The sequence below is a fragment of the Perognathus longimembris genome, chromosome 17 (assembly GCF_023159225.1).
Source record: "Perognathus longimembris pacificus isolate PPM17 chromosome 17, ASM2315922v1, whole genome shotgun sequence".
NCBI lineage: Eukaryota > Metazoa > Chordata > Mammalia > Rodentia > Heteromyidae > Perognathus > Perognathus longimembris.
Genome location: NC_063177.1, coordinates 6,185,498 through 6,203,515, shown reverse-complemented (window position 1 = coordinate 6,203,515; position 18,018 = coordinate 6,185,498). Strand labels below are relative to the sequence as shown.

Sequence of the window (18,018 nt, the reverse complement as noted above, 5' to 3'; positions counted from 1 at the left end):
CCTTATTATATAACTATACCCCTTCTGTACATCACCTTGTCAATAAAATTTAGTTTTCTAAAAAAAGAATGTCAGGCTTGAATGAAAAAGCTAAGGGAAGAGTGTAAAGATCTGAGTTCAAGCCTCAGTACCTGCACAAAACCAAAACAAGCACAAAAGAGGGTTGGGAGCAAGTGCTTGCATAGCAAGTGTAAAGCCAAGAGTTCAAACCTAGTATCGACCCCCCCAACCCGCCCAAAAGGACAACTTTAGGGTATAGCCATGAGAAAGGAAGACAAGAAGTCAGGAGAAGGCAGACAGATGTGGTTAGTAATAGACAAGGGGTGGGAGGTTGGGGGTGGGGGTGGGCTAAGCACCTCCAGGTTCTGGGAGTCAAAATGGATAAGAAAGTGGATGGTTGGAGGCCATTCCACCTCCTAAGGGAAGATACCTTTCTTCCCCTAGCTTTCTCTGTGACAAAGATTCTACATAGAAATGTCCACATCAATAAAAAAAAAAGCTATAGCCTTTATTAAATACAAAGGATATAGAAAACAGACAAACAGATAAATCCCCTTCCTCCTTACATATACATAGATATACAAATACCACCAGAGTCTATGACGGGGACAATCAGGAGACAGGCTGAGGGACAGAGGGAGGCAGCACCCTTCGGGAGTGGGCCCGGACCCAAGGGTGAGCTGAGACCTGCGCTAGTGGCAGCCGATCAGAGGGGTTATGCTTGAGCAGTTTGGAGATGAGGTCCTGGGCCCCCAACGACACAGAAGGGGGAAACTTCAGGTCCACCTGCAGGTGGAGAGAGAAGGAAGGACTGCTGTGTGTGTGTCACCCTTTTTTTTTTTTTTTGCCAGTTCTGGGGCTTGGACTCAGGGCCTGAGCACTGTCCCTGGCTTCTTTTTGCTCAAGGCTAGCGCTCTGCCACTTGAGCCACAGCGCCACTTCTGGCCATTTTCTGTATATGTGGTGCTGGGGAATTGAACCCAGGGTTTCATGTATATGAGGCAAGCACTCTTGCCGCCAAGCCATATTCCCAGCCCCACCCTTCCTTCCTTCTTTCTTTCTTCTTTTTGGTTGGCTGTGGGGCTTGATCTCAGGGCCTGGGTGCTGTCCCTGAGTAATTTTGCTCTACCACTTTGAGCCACAGAGCACTTCCAGTTTTGTGGTGGTTCATTGGACTTTCGTGCCAGGCTTTGAACTGTGATTTTCAGATCTCGGCCTGCCTAGTAGCTAGGATTATAGGCGTGAGCCACCAGTGCCAGATTTGATCACCCATTCTATGGAGACTTCTACCCGGCCCTGCAGATCCACTCTGCCCACCCAGCCCTGCAGCCCTGGAAGCCGTGGCTGCCTCCCACCTTGACAATCCTCCGGTATGTTTCACTGTGGGAGGCGCTCTCAAAGGGCGGGTTCCCCACCAGCAGCTCGTAGCAGAGCACACCAATGCACCACAGATCCACCTTCTCATTGTGCGTGCGCCCCTCAATCATTTCTGGAGGCAGGTAGTCTAGGGTGCCACACATTGTTTTCCTCCTGTGGAATAAAAGAGGTGGATGGGGGCCCAAGCCACAGAATGGCTGCTTTCCTTGTAGCCTAATGACAAGGAGCTGCAAGTAGAGGTATGGTTCAAATGGTAGAGCACCAGCCTTCAGCAGAAAAAACCAAGTGAGAAAATAAGGCTGTAAGTTCAAGCCTTAGCATCGAGAAAAACAAACAAAAAAGAGCTGGGCGCTGGTGGTTCATGCTTGTAATCCTAGCTACTAAGGAGGCTGAATCTGAAGATACTGGTTGGAAGCAAGCCCAAAAGTTAGAGTCAGAAAAAGCAGGAAGTGGAGCTATGGCTCATGTGGTAGAGTGCTAGCCTTGAGCAAAGCAGCTCAGGGACAGCACCCTAGCCCTGAGTTCAAGCAAAAATAATGTGAATAGGGCTGGGGATATGGCCTAGTGGCAAGAGTGCTTGCCCATATACATGAGGCCCTGGGTTCAATTCCCCAGCACCAAATATACAGAAAATGGCCAGAAGTGGCGCTGTGGCTCAAGTGGCAGAGTGCTAGCCTTGAGCAAAAAGAAGCCAGGGACAGTGCTCAGGCCCTGAATCTAAGCGCCAGGACTGGCAAAAAAAAACCAACAACAAAACAAACACTAGTGTGTTTTCCTAATGGTATAGCAAGAAAGTCCTAATATACAAATGGAAAATCTGGGTGACTAAACTGAGTGTCTAAACTGTGTTGCTAGGTCACAAGATCTGGAGGGGTTTTAGGTGGAATGTCCCAGCCTTGCATGGAGCCCACCATACCTCAGTGAAGGGGCATGCACAGACCAGCCAAAGTCAGCAATCTTCAGCTCTCCCTGCAGCCCTAAGAGCAGATTCTCTGGCTTTATATCTCTGTGAATCACCTTCTTCCGGTGGCAGTACATCAGAGCATCCGACAACTCCTCCATGATCTGGAGGATCAAGGTTAGGCAATCAGACCTCCAACTACAAGTAGCACCCCTAGCCTCACATTCCCAGCCTTTGTTTCCCGGACCGTGGCTGTTCGCTGTTCATCAAAGGTGCGGCTCTTCTGTAGCTCCTTGTACAGCTCTCCCCGGGGAGCATACTCCAGAATCAAGTAGATCCTCTTCCGGTCATAGAAATAGTTATATAGCCGCAGGATGTTGGGGTGCCTGGGGGGAGGAACAGAGGAAGTTTCAGGCTGGATCCTGGCACTGGGGGGCCAAGAAGAATGCATGAACTGGGGTCAGGACATGGACCAGTGCTGGGAAGAAGGGGAGATTGGGCTAGTTGGCCTGCACTGGTAGTGAGTTGGGGTCCAGATGGCAAAAACAGCAATCTGAGGTAGTGGGTTAATCGAGGGGCTAAGGCCCAAGGCTCATAGGGGCTTAGGTTCAGGGGTGAACAGCGTACTGCAGGTGGGCCTGGATTTCTATCTCCCTGCGCAGTTGGTGCTCCACACTCTCCTTCTCAATTTGAGACTTGAAGAGGACCTTGAGCGCCACGATGAAATGGCTTTTCTTCTCACGAGCCAAGTATACATTTCCAAATTTGCCTTTGCCCAGAGGACGTCCAATTTCAAAGTCATCAATGGTGAGGGTCCGGCTGGTTATAAAGTGAGAAGAAGGCAGCACCGGCATGTCAGTTCTGTAAGATGTTGATTTTCCTTCTCTTCCCTCATTCCCATTTTCTCTCCCCGCCCACCTTTTTTTTCCCTTGAACTCAGGGCCTGGATGCTCTCTCTCCCTTAGCTTTTCTGCTCAACACTGGTTCTCTACCACTTGAGCCACACCTCCACTTCTGGGTTTTTAGTGGTTCATTAGACATAAAAGTTTCATGGACTTTCCTTCCTAGGCTGGCTTTAAACTTTGATCCTCAGATCTCAGTCTCCTGAGTAACTAGGATTACAGGCCACAGCCACTGGCACCCAACTCCCATTTTTCTTCATCCCTACTCCTGCTGCCCTTAGATTTTTACCTTCCCTATTGCCTGGCTCTTCTCTGTCCCACCCTCCTCTCTACCACCCACCCAGGCATGGGGCACTTACGTGAAGTTGGGGGCCCCATTACTGTTTTCCAATACTTTCTGGCCAGGAGCAGCTACAGAGAGAGCAAACAGGTTCAGCCTTTCTTTCAGCATTCCCATCCCACATCTTCCCATGGGTGCTAGGCCCCTCTTCCTCCCAGCTCAGCTGAGGTACCTGTGGGCTGGCCATTGGTGCGGTTCATGAAGACAAGTGCAGAGGGAGTGGTAGGGTCCTTCCGAAGGACTCTCTGAGGCAGGGTGTTCAGGCCTGATTGAGTCTGAGAAGGAGCATGGGGTGGATATGAAGGTGCCTTTGTCTTGGTGAGCAGGCTGGAATGTTCTACAAGTACCAGCTACTGGGGCTGGAATGTGCTGTAAGTGGCATTTAAGTCACTGGCTAAAAGAACCACCCACCTCTTACCATCAGTTTAAAGAAAAGCACTGAAATCACAATTTAACTCCCTGGCCTCAAGATTCTACTCATAGCCCATAATCAAATGGATTTAGAAATAAATTAAGGGCTAAGGGCATAGCTAGAGGGGTAGTGTTTACCTACAAAGCACAAGGCCCTAAGTTCAAAATCACAATTCTATTAAAAAAAAAAAAAAAAAGGGAGGGGGGGCTGTGAATTGGCTTAATGGTAGAGTGCTTGCCTAGCATGCATGAAGCCCTGGGTTCAATTCCTCAGTACCACTTAAACAGAAAAGGCCAGAAGTGGCACTGTGGCCACAATAATAATAATAATAATAATAATAATAATAATAATAAAAATAATACCACAAATAATAAATTCTTCTTCCTTCTTTTTTTTTTTTTTTTTGCCCGTCCTGGTGTTTCTACTCGGCCTGGGCACTGTCCTTGAACCTCTCTATGCTCAAGGCCAGCACTCTAGCACTTGAGCCACAGCACCACTTCCGTCTTTTTTTGTTTATGTGGTACTGAGGAATCAAACCCAGGGCTTCATGCATGCTAGGCACTAAATCACATTCCCAGCCCCCACAAATAATACATTCTAAATGATCAATTAAGCTTTTTTTTTTTTTGGTTCAAGTATTTAGACTCAAAGCTGGCACTCTACCACATGAGCCACAACTCTACTTCTGGCTTTTTAGTGGTTAACCCACTAGTAGTGATCAGTCTCATGGATTTTCCTGTCTGGACTGGTTTTTAAACTGCAATCCTTAGGCTTCAGCCTCCTGAGTAGGTAGGATTACAAGCATGAGACATTGGTGCCTGGCTGCCCTGTTATTATAAAGGTAATGTACAGAGGGATTACAATTACATGAACCAAGTAAGGAGTATATGTTCTTTGTACAGTGTCTTCCCTTCCCTCACTGCCTCCCAACGCCTCTCTTCTATCTCCACCTATGAATTGTATAATTCACTTTTATCAGTATCCAGTGAGCTCCACTGCTGCACTTTTTCATCCTTTTTTCCCTCCAGTTCTGTGCCCCCTCACTTTCCCACAGACACACATAAACCATACGTAAAGAATCATCAACAAAATGAGAGAGAGATAGAGAGAGGGAGAGAGGGAGGAGAGAGAGAGAGAGAGAGAGAGAGAGAGAGAGAGAGAGAGAGAGAGAGAGAGAGAGAATCTTGTTTCCTTCCCCATCTTGGTGCCCTGTAACTGTATATATGCTCTTCTAGTTTATGTTTTCTGTTCAGTCCCAGGCATCACTAGCCCGTGACAAGTGGTCTCAGTTCTGCAAAGGACCTCGAGAGCTGGGAGTCACTGGTGGGTGGGACCCCAGCGAGCAGCGTCTGGTAACACATGACTTGCAAATGCCCACACTAGTTTCTGCAAGCCAGTTCTTGGCGTCCACACAGAGGCGCACAAGGAGGGAAAAAGTGCATTAGGCCGCCGCCTGCCGGGCCATGGGTGAAATGGGAGCGGAGTGGGGGTGCGGACAGGCAGGGCCTTACCATCTGCCGGTAGGCGTTCTCCTTCTGAGCCATCCTGACATAAAAAGGGAGGAGAGCTGCACGGAGAAGGGACGCCGAGCGATGAGAGCCGGGAAGGCGGTGGAGGCCGAGCCGAGGTAGCCGAAGCGCTGGCCGAGGAGGCCGGGTCGGCCGGGTCGGAGCGTGTCCGCGCGGAGGTCTCCTCGCCTCCGCCGGCTACCGGTCCCACCCACTCCCAGGACCTTCACTCCCCGCTGGGCCGCTCGCTGCCCAGCTCCGAGCGCGCAGACCCGCCCAACGGACCCCGACCTGCCCGATCACCTGTCCTCACCGGGCGCAAGGCCCCAAAAGGAGACCAGCTCAGCTGGAGCCCGCGCAGCACCACCCGGTCGCCCGCGAACTTCTCCAGCCGGCCGAGACGCGTTCAAATCTCCCGCCGCGCTCCCATTGGCTGAGCGTGCCACCGCGTTCGATTCTCATTGGCTCGGAGTCCTGTGACTTAGGTCGCTGGGACTCAACCCTGGCAAGATTCAGGCTCAAGTCTCCCAAGTGTGTGTATCACATTGGTTTTTTAAAATTATAATTATTACTATAATTATTACTATTGTGTTGTACAGAGGGTTTACCATTCATAAGTCAGTTAATAAGCACATTGAGTACATTTATTTTATTTTTTTTTGTACAGCGTCATTCTTTTGCTTTCCCCTAGTTTCCCCTTCCCATCCCTACCCACAAGTTACATAAGTCATTTTCCAGTTATGTAGTGTTTTTTTTTTAATCTGTAGTATAACTAGAATCTCTCTCTCTCTCTCTCTCTCTCTCTCTCTCTCTCTCTCTCTCTGTATGAAGTAGGGTCTAATTTTGTTTTATGACAGATGGAAAGCCAATTATTCCAACAGTTTACTGAACTGTCCCATCCACCTCAAAGTTTAAATAGGACTGTAAGTAAAATAAAATAACAAAGTAAAGCAAAAGTAACATAAGTAAAACAAAGGTATGCTTTTGGTATTTCAGGACTCCAATAGATATCAAAATTCTTGGATGACCGAGTTATTTTTTATATAAAATGCCAAAGCATTGGTATATAACTTGCATAGATTTTCAGTCCTCTTGTAATCTCTCCCTCTCTCTCTCTCTCTCTCTCTCTCTCTCTCTCTCTCTCTCTCTCTCTCTCTCTCTCTCTCTCTTCTTTGCTGGTCCTGGGGTTTGAACTCAGGGCCTGGATGCTGTCCCTGAGCTTTTTTTGCTCAAGGCTAGTGCTCTACCACTTGAACCACAGCTCCATTCCCAGCTTTTTTCTGGAAGAGTCTCATGTCCTTTTTCATCTGAGCTGGCTTTGAACTAAGTAGCTAGGATTACAAGCATGAGCCACCAGTGCCCGGCTCCTTGTGTATCTCATAATATCTAATCTGATGGAAATGCAATGTAAAATAGTAGGAATAAAGTATTGGCTAGAAAATGATGCCGAAAATGCATATACTCAGTTGCAGATATGATGTTTTTTGTTTGTTTTTTTGGCCATTCCTGGTGTTTCTACTAGGCCTGGGCACTGTCCTTGCTCAAGGCCAGCACTCTACCACTTGAGCCACAGCTCTTCCAGCTTTTTCTGTGTATGTGGTACTGAGGAATCCAACCCAGGGCTTCATGTATGCTAGGCAAGAACTCTACCATTGAGCCACATTCCCAGCCCCAGATGTGATTTTTCAAGATAAAAATAGGTGTAAATAGATATGTAGGTTATGGGATCTGGGAGCTGGTGGCTCATGTCTATAATGCTAGCTACTCAGGAAGCTGAGATTTGAGAATTGCCATTTGAAGCCAGCCCAGGCAGGAAAGTTCATGAAACTTATCTCCAATGAATCACCAAAAAGCCAGAAGTGGAGCTGTGGCTCAAGTGGTAGAGTGCTAGCCTTGAGCACAAAAGCTCAGTCACAGTGCTTAGGCCCTGAGTTCAGTCCCCAGGACTGGGACACACACACACACACACACACACACACACACACACACACACACACAATTGGTTCAGATGGTGTTGCAGAACTCACAGATAAGCAGGGACAGCCATACTTGTCTGTTCTGAGTTCTCTTTGTTATACTATCAATTTGTATGTTTAGTTACTCCTTTTTTTTTTTTTGCCAGTCCTGGGGCTTGGGACTCAGGGCACTGAGCACTGTCCCTGAGCTTCTTTTGCTCAAGGCTAGCACTTTACCACTTGAGCCACAGCACCATTTCTGGCTTTTTCTGTTTATATGGTACTGATGAATCAAACACAAATCTTCATGTATGTGAGGCAAGCACTGTACCATAAAATCATATTCCCAGCCCCTGTTTTAGTTATTCTTAAGCTATTTGTTTTGTTTATAAAAATCTATGTTCCCTGGGAATATGGCCTCATGGTAGAGTGTTCCTATACATGAAGCCCTGGGTTCGATTCCTCAGCACCACATATATAGAAAAAGCCAGAAGTAGCACTGTGGCTCAAGTGGTAGAGTGCTAGCCTTGAGCAAAAAAATGCCAGGAATAGTGCCAAGGCCCTGAGTTCAAGCCCCAAGAATGGCAAAAAAACAACAACAACAAAAAAACTATGTTCCTTCGTAGGAGGAACTTTCCACCACTGGACCTGGTGCCATATTGTTTAGACTTTCCAGGCTCCCCTTTTTTTTCTTATTGTTTTTTTCCCATCTGCTATTGCTAACCTTCAGATTTTTGGGGGAGGGGGTTGGTAAACATCTAGTAGGTTGTTCTATGAAATAAGGAGTGGATGTTTATACAACTTTTCCTTTCTCTTTTCTCTTTCCTTTCTTCCCTTCCTTCCTTCCTCCCTCCCTCCCTTCCTTTTTATTTTATTTTTTGCCAGTCTTGGGGCTTGAACCCAGGGCTTAGGTGCAGCCCCTGAGTCTCCTTGTACTCAAGGCTAGTACTCTACCACATGACCCACAGTGCCACTTCTAGCCTTTTATTTTTTTTACAAGAGCACAGATTTATTGTATTTAATTTCCATTAGTTTAAATTCGGGAGGGGTACAGCATCACACGGATTCTGTGTCCAATGGCCTTAGCAGGAAGGTTGCTTCAGAATTTGGCATGAACCATGCCACTGTTTCCATGAGCACGAGTTACCTTTCCCCAGATTACTCTGGTTTTGTTAGGTTTGCCTCCAGGAGTCACCGTGTTATTTTATTTTATTTTTGCTTTGGATACATAAGCACATCTTTTGCCCAAATAGAAATCGGTATCACCTTGGGCATAGACACGTTCAATTTTAAGGAGAGCCATGTGCTCTCTTTGGTTCCGGAGACCACGCTTATAGCCAGCAAAAATGACCTTGCACCACAGCCTTCCAGACATTTTGCCTTTTTGAAGTCCTGTTCCCAGCAGGCCTCCACAGGCTCCAAGATGGCAGAGAGCCACTTCTGGCCTTTTCTGAGTAGTTTGGAGATGAGAGTTTCACGGACATTTCTGCTCATGCTGGCTTCAAACAGCCAATCTTCAGATCTCAGCCTCCTGAGTAGCTAGGATTATAGGCCTGAGCCCAGCTTTGTCTTTTCTTCTAAGAATAACTACCTTTCCTTTTGGCAGCATTTGTCTCCCAACCCTGTACTGTATATCTCTACCTGAACCAAATTCCTCTAGGCTGTGTACACAATCTATCTTTCCTATGCTTTGCTTATGTTTTCCTGTGCTATGCTAATAAGCTTTCTTGGTCTCTACTTCGATGTGTCCACAAATTCTTTTCCGCATCAACATCAAGAACTTGATGCCCAAGGACCAGGCAGAGGTCTCCCTTTGGAGACCTCCTTCCTTGAAGTGTCACAAGAGGAACTTTGGCACATACACTCCCCATTTCTCTCACTGGTTACCTAGTGATGGCTATCTGTAAATATTCTACCTTTTCCCCAATCAGTGCCCATAGCATTGGCCCTTGTTCACAACAGACATCTTAGTTGTTTGTGTTTTTGAATTTTGTGGGGGATAGGGTGCCCAAGCTGGCCTCCTGGGTAGAGGAGTCCTCCTCCCTACAGCCTTCTAAGGGCCTTGTCTTCTTGCTTAGCTTTTTTGCTCAAGGCTAGCAGTCTACCACTTGAGCCACAGCTCCACTTCCTGGCATTTTGGTGCTTAATTGAAGAGTCTCACAAACTTTACTGTTCAGGATGGCTTCAAACTATGATCCTCAGATCTCAGCCTCCTGAGTAGCTAAGATTACAGTCTTGAGTGACTGGCAAACCCTCCATCTTTAGGAAAGAAATATTAAAAAAAAAAAAAATCTCAAACCTATGCTGACCCATCAAATTTTCCTAAAAGGCCCCAAAGTCTTCTGATATAGTATGCAGGATATTTTACAGTGGTTCTATCAAGCATCATCACCCCATGCAATCTGTCCCAGTAGGTTCCAGAAACATCTTCCTTTTACTAAAGGAAGAATAAGAAGAAATAAAGTACATTGAGCCAGGCACTGGTGGCTCATGCCTGTAATCCTAGCTATGTAGGAGGTTGAGATCTGAGTTCAAAGCTAGCTGAGGCAGGAAAATCCTTGAGATTCTTATATCCAAGTAACCACCAGAAAATTGGATGTGTTGCTGTGGCTCAAAGTGGTAGTGCAATTAAGCCCTATGACCAAAGGAAAAAAAGTACACCGTAAAAAAGTGTTTGTTTTTTATTGTTTGCTTTCTTTTTGGACTGATGTGGGGCTTGAACTCTGGGAGCTTGGGTTTTATTGCTTAGATTTCTCAACCCAAGGTTGGTATTTTACCACTTTAGCCACACCTCTACTTCTGGCTTTCTGTGTGGTTAACTGGAGAGAGTTTCTTTAGTAGCTTGGATTACAGGCAGGAGCCACCAGTCAGTGGCACGACAGGTTTTTTTTTGTTTTTTTGTTTTTGGCTTGGGGCCTGGGCACTATCCCTGAGCTTCTTTTGTTCAAGGCTAGTACTCTACCACTTCAGCCACAGCACCACTTCTGGCTTTTTCTGTTTATGTGGTGCTGAGGAATTGAAGCCAGAGCTTCATGCATGCTAGGCAAGCACTCTACCACTAGGCTACATTCCCAGTCCTGCCACATATAGTTTTTATAAAACTAGGCTGTGTTCTGTGAGTTGGTGAAGGGCTACAACTGACATGAGCTCTTAGACAGACTCCCAGAAAACATTCAGCTGCTGTAACAAAACGATTTATCACAGTTGAGTGCTGGTGGCTCATGCTTGTAATCCTAGCTACTCAGGAGGCTGAGATCTGAGGATCAGCTTTTTGAAGCCAGTCAGGACAGAAAAATCATGAGACTCTTATGTCCACTAGTCACCAAGAAGCTGGAAGAGGAGCTGTGACTCAAAGCGTCAGAACCCTTGCCTTGAGCACAAAAGCTCAGGGATAATGACTAGGCCTTGAATTCTGGTCCCAGTCCTGGCAGCATGGTGGCCATAATCACCAAGCCTCACAATACACAGATCTCAAACTTTTCAAGTTCAGGAGTCTCCCAGAATGAATACATTTGCTTTATTCCCTTGCTGCTGTCACTCTCATTACTGTAAGAAATAAACTGACTTTTCTATCTCCAAATAACCTCAAAGTACGGCACTAGCATTATGTGGCAAAAAAAAAAAAAAAAAAAAGAAAGAAAGAAAGAAAAAAGATCAGGCATAGTGCCCAGGCCCTGAGTTCAGACACCATGATTGACTAAAACAAACAAACAAAACCAAAACACCCCCCCCCCAACGACACACACACACACAAAAAAACCCAACCAAATCCCAGAAGCAGCAAAACTGCATATCCTGTGGTTCTAGGCTGAGGAGAAGCCTAGAGGTAATTTAAAACATTAAAAAAAAAAAAAAAATTGGGTCCTAAATTTTGAATACAAGAAGACAACATCAGAAAAAAATTAATAAAAGAGATAAAAGAAAGACATTTCTTGTACTTGAAGAAGTCACACAGCCCCTTGACAGTGGTTAGGAGAATTTGCAGCTAGGAACTGAAGTGTCACCTAACTTGGGAGAGATAATAAAGAGAAAACATAAAAAGATGTTTTGGGCAACATTTTAAATAGGAAGAAATAAGTGCAGATAATGAGGCAACCAAAATGTCCAGTTTTAGAAAAATTGCTTACTCATTCATAGAATGATTAGAGAATCAACATCCAATTTTAGGTTGTTATCACTAAATAACTGTATAGTTGTAGTGCTTGCTATTACATTGATTAGCAAAAACTTAGCATAGATTTGTGAGGATGACCTAATTTTCTTAGCATCATCTTTTCCCCTATTCTTTCTCTTTGTATAAACTGGAAATTATCTTCCTTTGTGTAAAGGTATACAAACATTTAAAAAATACATTATGACTACATTTTTATTGATGACTGGTATCTTCATGGACTTCTTTATTTATTTTGCTAATCAAAGTTCAGAACTTTGTTCACAGTAATATTAAAAATATTATTTAACAATTTGAATTGGGTTCTTCTCCTAATTACATTATCAATACCTAGTTTAGTTATATTTGGTAATTAAAATAACAAAGTATTGTTCAAGATTTTGCTGATGTTCCAAAAACAATATCAAACAAATCACTTCTTTTAGTACTTTTTATATCTAATACTGAGTATGAAAAATATTAAAGCTATGTTACACAACAACAAAAATATTAGCATAGATGATTATGGAGGGACAAAGGGTGAACAAATGCAGCAGTAGTACTCACTAGACACAATGTTGAAAATAACTATGAAACTTGTGGGTGGGGATGGGAGGGAAAAAACTGGGAGAGAACAAGGGATGGAGTGACATTACTCATTACTTATGTAAATTCAACCCCTCTGTACATAACCTCTCTAATCTTTATAATAACAATAAAAAATTTAAGATTATGGGCACCATTGGCAAATGTAAATTAGTTTGTCAAAAATGGAAACTGGTGTAGGATGATAATGGTAGATGATTAAAGTAATTAATTATTACTACATTCTTTCTCAAAATATGTTTATTGCCACAAATAGATTTTTTGCACAAGAACTGAATGTTCATTAACATTCAATACTAGAATACAGTCTGTATTTGGATACCTAAACTATCTGTGACAGCAGATAACTTGAGGGAATGAGTGAGGTTGAAGAGATGTAGAAGAATGAGAAAGGTGACAGTGATCAAAATTCATGGATAATGTTGGATTAAAACCTTTGTACAACTAAAGATAATAAAAATAAAGTAGTACTACAGCATCTATGAGATTAAATACATTGCTATTTTAATGGACAGAAACAGCAAAATGAAACTAAAGTGCCCAAGTTTCTATTTTAAAGGACATCCAGGTGCTTTAGGAAAAAAAAAATTACAGAGAAAAAGTTCCTCTCCTATTATATGCATTTTTTTTTCATTCTTTCTTTAATAAACACTTTCAAGAACCTGAAAAAGGTGCTCAACCTTGTGACCCCGACGTGATTTGAACACGCAACCTTCTGATCTGGAGTCAGACGCGCTACCGTTGCGCCACGAGGCCCTGCGGCCGCGCTGCCTAAGGATGTCCTTAACAGAGCTGAGCCCGCAGCAGTGAGGGGCGGAGCTTCGCCCCAGGCCCGCCTCCGCGACGCTCCTAAGGTTCTACGGTGGAACCGTGAGAGAAGCGTAAAGGGTAGTAACCCTTTGCACTTGGAATTTGGCACTTAACATAAACCCCAACTTTTAATCTTAGGACACATTGTGCTCACCCAAAAAGTTGATTTCTACGTATTTGGGCTTTTTATTTTATGTCATTACCCGACTCCTAAGCAAATGTCATGCCAAATCTCCGCTCTGCTGATGACTCACTTCCCTTATTTCTCCCCCTTGGTCTTAGTTCTTCTCTTGTGGGCTGGGTATAATCCCATTTGGCACACAGGGTGAGCGATGTGCACCGAGGAGGTCCGGAGTCCGGCTCCCCCCACGCGTGCGCCCCGCACAGCGGAGCAGCCCGGGTTTTCTTCTCAGCCTGGTAGAAGTCGACTTCTCTCTGGTTCATTTCGGATTAGGAGCCCGCGCTCCAGTCGGACCCATGGTTGTCAACTTGGGCAACTCTAGAAAGGAGTGTTTACCGTCAGCGTTGGTGGTATAGTGGTGAGCATAGCTGCCTTCCAAGCAGTTGACCCGGGTTCGATTCCCGGCCAACGCACCTCTTTTGTCTTTTCCCGTTTTTCCCCTTGGCCCCCAAAAGCTGGCATGGGGGACTTATAGACTGTAGAAATTAGAGCTCAGCCCTCTAGAAAAACCTCTCTTCCTGCGCCTGGGCTGTAGACTTGCGTTTCCCGGCCAGAAGTCCTCAAGGCAGCAAACGCCCAACTGCAGCCTACGTGCGGGCCGCGGTGCAAATCCAGGCTGCCGGGGAGGCGGGAGGGGATTGGAGCCCTGCCTCTGTCCCCCGGGGCGCGGCGGTTTGCTGGGTCCAAGGGAGTCAAGTCGGTTAGGCCGTTTTGCCTGTCTGCTTGCGAAGCTATCGTAAGTTAGTATGTTTAATTATGCACATGAATGGCGGCAACTAACGAAGACTTCAGTATTCACCACGAAACTCTCCCTTTTTCCTTCCTCGTTATATCTATTTCTTTTGATCAGGGCCCAGACGAATATTTACTCGCTAATAAAATAAAATGAGTGATGTGAACGAATCTCCGAGAAGGAACTCCAAAATTTATAGCAACTCCCCGTCGGGGAATCGAACCCCGGTCTCCCGCGTGACAGGCGGGGATACTCACCACTATACTAACGAGGAGTGAGCTGTCGGGTCCCCTCTCCAAATCCCTGATCTGGGACCCGGCCCGTGCTTGGCCCAAGCTCGGCCTGCTCGGGACGCTGGGGGAGGCTTGGGAATCTTCCTTCTTGGCCTGGGAAAAGGCTCCGCCGAAACCTAGGCGCGCCGCGAAGCACAGCTGAACTCAAGTCCCCGGGAAGGCAGGCACCAGTGGCGATGACCAAACCGAGACGTCCGGCCTCCACGGCTGCTGCCGGCTACCGGCCCACCCGCCGCCCATAGCAGGAATCACGCTTCGGTGTCGCCCGCCCGGCCCGGAGCCGGACGCCGGGAGCAGAGAGCGAATGCCGGGCGCCAGCCTGGACGCACGATCGCCCTCCTTAGCACGCTGGGCAGCAACCCGCGCTGAGCATCCTGCCCGGCCTGAGTAAAACAATCCTGACCAAGCAAGCACTTTCCCGTAGACACCCATCTCGGAATGCCAGGTAGGCATTAGCAAAACTGGGCTCGTCCGGGATTTGAACCCGGGACCTCTCGCACCCGAAGCGAGAATCATACCCCTAGACCAACGAGCCGACACGCTACGCCGCCGGCGGCCGCCCTTAGAGGTCGTTCTGCTGTGGCTGAGGTCCGCCTTGCCAGCACCTTGGTGCCTGAACTCCGGCACCACCGGGCCCCCAGCCGAGCCCTGGAGGGCCGGGGCGGGGGAACCTGCGCCGCCCCGCAGCTCGGACCCCTCCCAGGAAACAGGCGAGGAAGTGGGCGTGCGTGCGCCGGGTCTCGCCCCACGCCAGCCTCCCGGAGAGCTCCGAGCACCCCGGTCCCTTCTACCGTCAGCCCCCAGCCTGGCCGCGCGCTCCTCCCCTCCTCGCGGCCGCGCCTCGCGGGCACCGCTGGAGTTGCCCGGATTCGGGCCGAGCGGGGCCGCTCCTGATCCTGGAATCTCCCGGTGACCCCCCCCAGCCCTGCAGTGGTCCCCGCATCCGCCCGCCCTGGGGTGGGGCGGGGGAGGGAGGAGGCGGGGAACCCACGGCTTCCCACACACAGAAAGCAGAGTGCCTGCTGGAGTTAAGAAGACACCGGGAGGGTAACGTCGAGCTAGGTGACGGGGACACCGGGACAGGCTGCCGATCCTGGCCGACCTCACCCGGGTCAGGTGTCAGCCCTTCCAGTCTGTCAATCAGATCTCCCTCCCTCTGGTCTAGCCGGGGCTTTGCGGTTCCCTCCTACCTGCCTCTGAAGGCTCGTAGGACCCGGCTTTGAGGCCTCCTCTGAAAGTCCTGTGTCTACTAAGAGCCCCTGGAAGAGGCGAGGGGTCTTTTTCCCCCTTAATGCCTGCCCCCGAGCCAGCAGGGCTCAGCGGCCTGGGAGCCCTGGACCAGCCTGGGGGCATGGCTGAATTGACCATCTTATTCCATTGGTCAGTTGTGTGATTTGTGGCCTGGTCAGTTCTAATGTCTTAACTCATGAGTACTTCGGCAGGGAGGACGTCAAGGAGAGGTTCAAGCCATTAGATCCACCCCCTCGGCTCCCCCTCCAGATTTTAGACAGTGGGGAGACACAAGTCATCCCAGCTTTTCCCATAAGAAACAGCAAGTCTTTCTAATAGAAGTTTTCTTTCTGAGCAGACCTAGCACCTCCTTCCTGCAATCCTTTCCCATTTCTGCCCCACTCCTTTTGGGCCCTAGCAGTCCTTGCCATCTCTCTTACCTAGCCTAGACCACTCAACATATGCAGAAAGGAAGGCCTAAATCGTGTATGATCAATAAAAGCCCAGGCTCCAGCCCATCCTCCTAGGAAAATTCACACAATACTGGGATGTTCATAGCTGCCCCAAAGCCAGGCACATCCATGGGCCTCACTTTCAATCGAAAAACTAACGTGTAAAACACTAGCTCACATTTTCCACTTTGGAAATAGTTCACATTTTAACAGGAGCCAAAGCTCCTTACACTGAAAGATGTTGTTTGAAAGTTTACCTTTGGGCAGTCACATCCAATTAAAGAGATTGAGTAGGAAATAGGGTGAATTTGAAGCAAGGGCATCTTCCACCTTGAGCACTTTCAGGAAGGAGAGTCCTGGCTTTCTAAGAGTTTTCCTCTTTACACTTCACATCCTGTCAGTAAATTCTTTACACCATCCAGTGAGTAACCAGCGAAAAAATCATGGCGTGGTGGTCTGAGCATTGTTGCTTCACTGCTGCCCTAGGGACAGCAATTCCCCAGGCTTTTATAGTTATATTTTTATTATTTATATATTACATAAATATGTCATTTATTAGATTATTTTATTATAATAAAAGCCCAGGCTTTTATTCAGATATCACACAGTGGATGGAGGCTGGTGTCTAGACCATTTTGTTCTGAAGCAGGTTTGGTATATGGCAACAGCTCAGAGGCCCAGCCTGGTCCCTCCAATTTTTACTTCTGAAATGCAGCTGCAGGACTCCAGGAACATGCCCATCCAGGTCTGCCCTATTCACATGGATAGAGCACTCTTCACAGAGCCCAAACAGCAGAGTCTAGGGAAGGAGTGAGGTTAAAAACCCATGAAAGGCTTGCTAAAGGACTGAACCTAAAATCCACACCGACTTTTTTTTCTTTTCTTTTTTCCTTTATTGTCAAAGCGAAGTACAGAGAGGTTACGGTTTCATATATGAGGCAGTGAGTACATTTCTTGTTCCCATACCAACTTTTAAATCATGTATTCTATGTAATACATAGAGAGCATGAAAGTGTGAGCCCCCCCACCAAGCCAAAAGAGATATAATGGACTCAACCAAAACGAAATTGTGGGCACCTTAGAGGGAAAGAGAGTGAGAAGGACATTGAGAGAATGAGGAAGGAGTGAAAATGGCATCCATGGATTATAGTACAGCCAAGCAGCCGGCCAGCAGGGCTCTGGTACTTAAATTGCCCACCAACTCAAGGATATGCACAGACCACCCAGGCATATGGGCCACAAAGCTATGGAACCTATGGACAGCCTACTGATGTCAGCTCTACCCAGGCTCAGACCCCTGCCACTTATAGGCAGACGCCATATGCAGCTTCTTTAACCACCACTGCTACAGTCACCACCCAGGCCTCCTATGCAGCTCAACCTGCATATGGCACTGAGCCTGCTGTCCCAGCCCATGGACAGCAGCTGGCCAAGACCAGTCAACCTCAATCTACCAGCCTAGGCTAAGGACAAAGTAACTAGGTCACTCCCAGGTTCCTGGGGGCTACCCTCATGCAATCAGTCACACAGGACCAGTTATGATCAGAGCATTACTTTCAACAACACCATTGGGCACTGGGGTAGCTACCGTCAACACAGCTGCTATGGGTAGCAGCCTCCCACCAGTCAGCGTCCTCCCTCCCCCTTCTCACAGCCAGGCTCCCAGTCAACATAGCCACCAGAGCCTGCTATCCTGACAACCAGGGCAGGAAAAGAGGGGGATTTGATCCAGGCATTTGAGCGGCAGGGAGAAGGACTCGGTGGGATGGGCCCTGGAGAGTGGGGTGGCTTCCACAAGCCTGGTGGACCCATGGGTGAAGGACCAGACCTTTTTTCTTTTTCTGGTCAGTCTTGGGGCTTGAACTCTGGGCCTGGGTGATCTCCCTGAGTTCTTCGGCTCGAGGCTAGTGCTCTAGCTCTTGGAGCCCGGTTTTCTGGTGGTTAATTGGAGATGAGAGTTTCATAGACGTCCTGTCTGGGCCGCTTGGAGCGGATCCTCAGATCTCAGCCTCCTGAGTAGCTGGGATTCCAGGCGTGGGCAGCCTGCGGCCCCGGGAAGGACCAGCTCCTCATGAAGACGCCGACGACAGTGCCATTTACGAGCTGGGACTAAATGACAAACGGACTCTTGATGAGTCCTTAAGACTTCTTTAAACAGTGTGGGGTTG

At 47.4% G+C, this 18,018-nt stretch overlaps 1 protein-coding gene, 4 non-coding genes and 1 pseudogene across 7 annotated transcripts; 1 reads left to right on the top strand and 5 right to left on the bottom strand.

The window, feature by feature from the left end:
• Positions 1-487: 487 nt before the first annotated feature.
• Aurkb (aurora kinase B) lies at positions 488-5,850 on the bottom strand. 3 transcript variants are annotated; one of them, XM_048365788.1, is made up of 9 exons: positions 5,744-5,850; positions 5,444-5,499; positions 3,693-3,795; positions 3,540-3,591; positions 2,906-3,097; positions 2,526-2,664; positions 2,294-2,442; positions 1,356-1,530; positions 488-786 (listed from the first exon to the last, which is right to left on the bottom strand). In XM_048365788.1, exons 2-9 carry the CDS (start codon positions 5,474-5,476, stop codon positions 613-615), a joined length of 1,017 nt encoding a protein of 338 aa, XP_048221745.1. In that variant the 5' UTR covers positions 5,477-5,499; positions 5,744-5,850; the 3' UTR covers positions 488-612. The 3 variants fall into 3 exon arrangements, with proteins under 3 accessions (XP_048221745.1, XP_048221746.1, XP_048221747.1); XM_048365789.1 differs by lacking the exon at positions 5,444-5,499 and having other exon boundaries at positions 5,744-5,840; XM_048365790.1 differs by lacking the exons at positions 2,906-3,097; positions 3,540-3,591; positions 3,693-3,795; positions 5,444-5,499; positions 5,744-5,850 and having other exon boundaries at positions 2,294-2,444; positions 2,518-2,596.
• Positions 5,851-8,395: 2,545 nt separating this feature from the next.
• LOC125365608 lies at positions 8,396-8,823 on the bottom strand (annotated as a pseudogene).
• Positions 8,824-12,835: 4,012 nt separating this feature from the next.
• Trnaw-cca lies at positions 12,836-12,907 on the bottom strand. The gene has a single exon. It is a non-coding gene; the product is annotated as a tRNA-Trp (tRNA).
• Positions 12,908-13,483: 576 nt separating this feature from the next.
• Positions 13,484-13,555, top strand: Trnag-ucc. The gene has a single exon. It is a non-coding gene; the product is annotated as a tRNA-Gly (tRNA).
• A 522-nt stretch (positions 13,556-14,077) lies between these two features.
• Trnad-guc lies at positions 14,078-14,149 on the bottom strand. The gene has a single exon. It is a non-coding gene; the product is annotated as a tRNA-Asp (tRNA).
• A 482-nt stretch (positions 14,150-14,631) lies between these two features.
• Positions 14,632-14,703, bottom strand: Trnap-cgg. The gene has a single exon. It is a non-coding gene; the product is annotated as a tRNA-Pro (tRNA).
• Positions 14,704-18,018: the final 3,315 nt, after the last annotated feature.

What these genes read in the sequence shown, in the direction of transcription:
- Aurkb (XM_048365788.1), bottom strand. Translation starts at nt 5,476, where the DNA reads ATGGCTCAGAAGGAGAACGCCTACCGGCAGATG. An exon ending in AGAACGCCTACCGGCAGATG is followed by an intron (nt 3,796 to 5,443) that starts GTAAGGCCCTGC and finishes GCTCCTTCTCAG; the next exon opens with ACTCAATCAGGCCTGAACAC. An exon ending in CATACCGGAGGATTGTCAAG is followed by an intron (nt 787 to 1,355) that starts GTGGGAGGCAGC and finishes CTCCACCTGCAG; the next exon opens with GTGGACCTGAAGTTTCCCCC.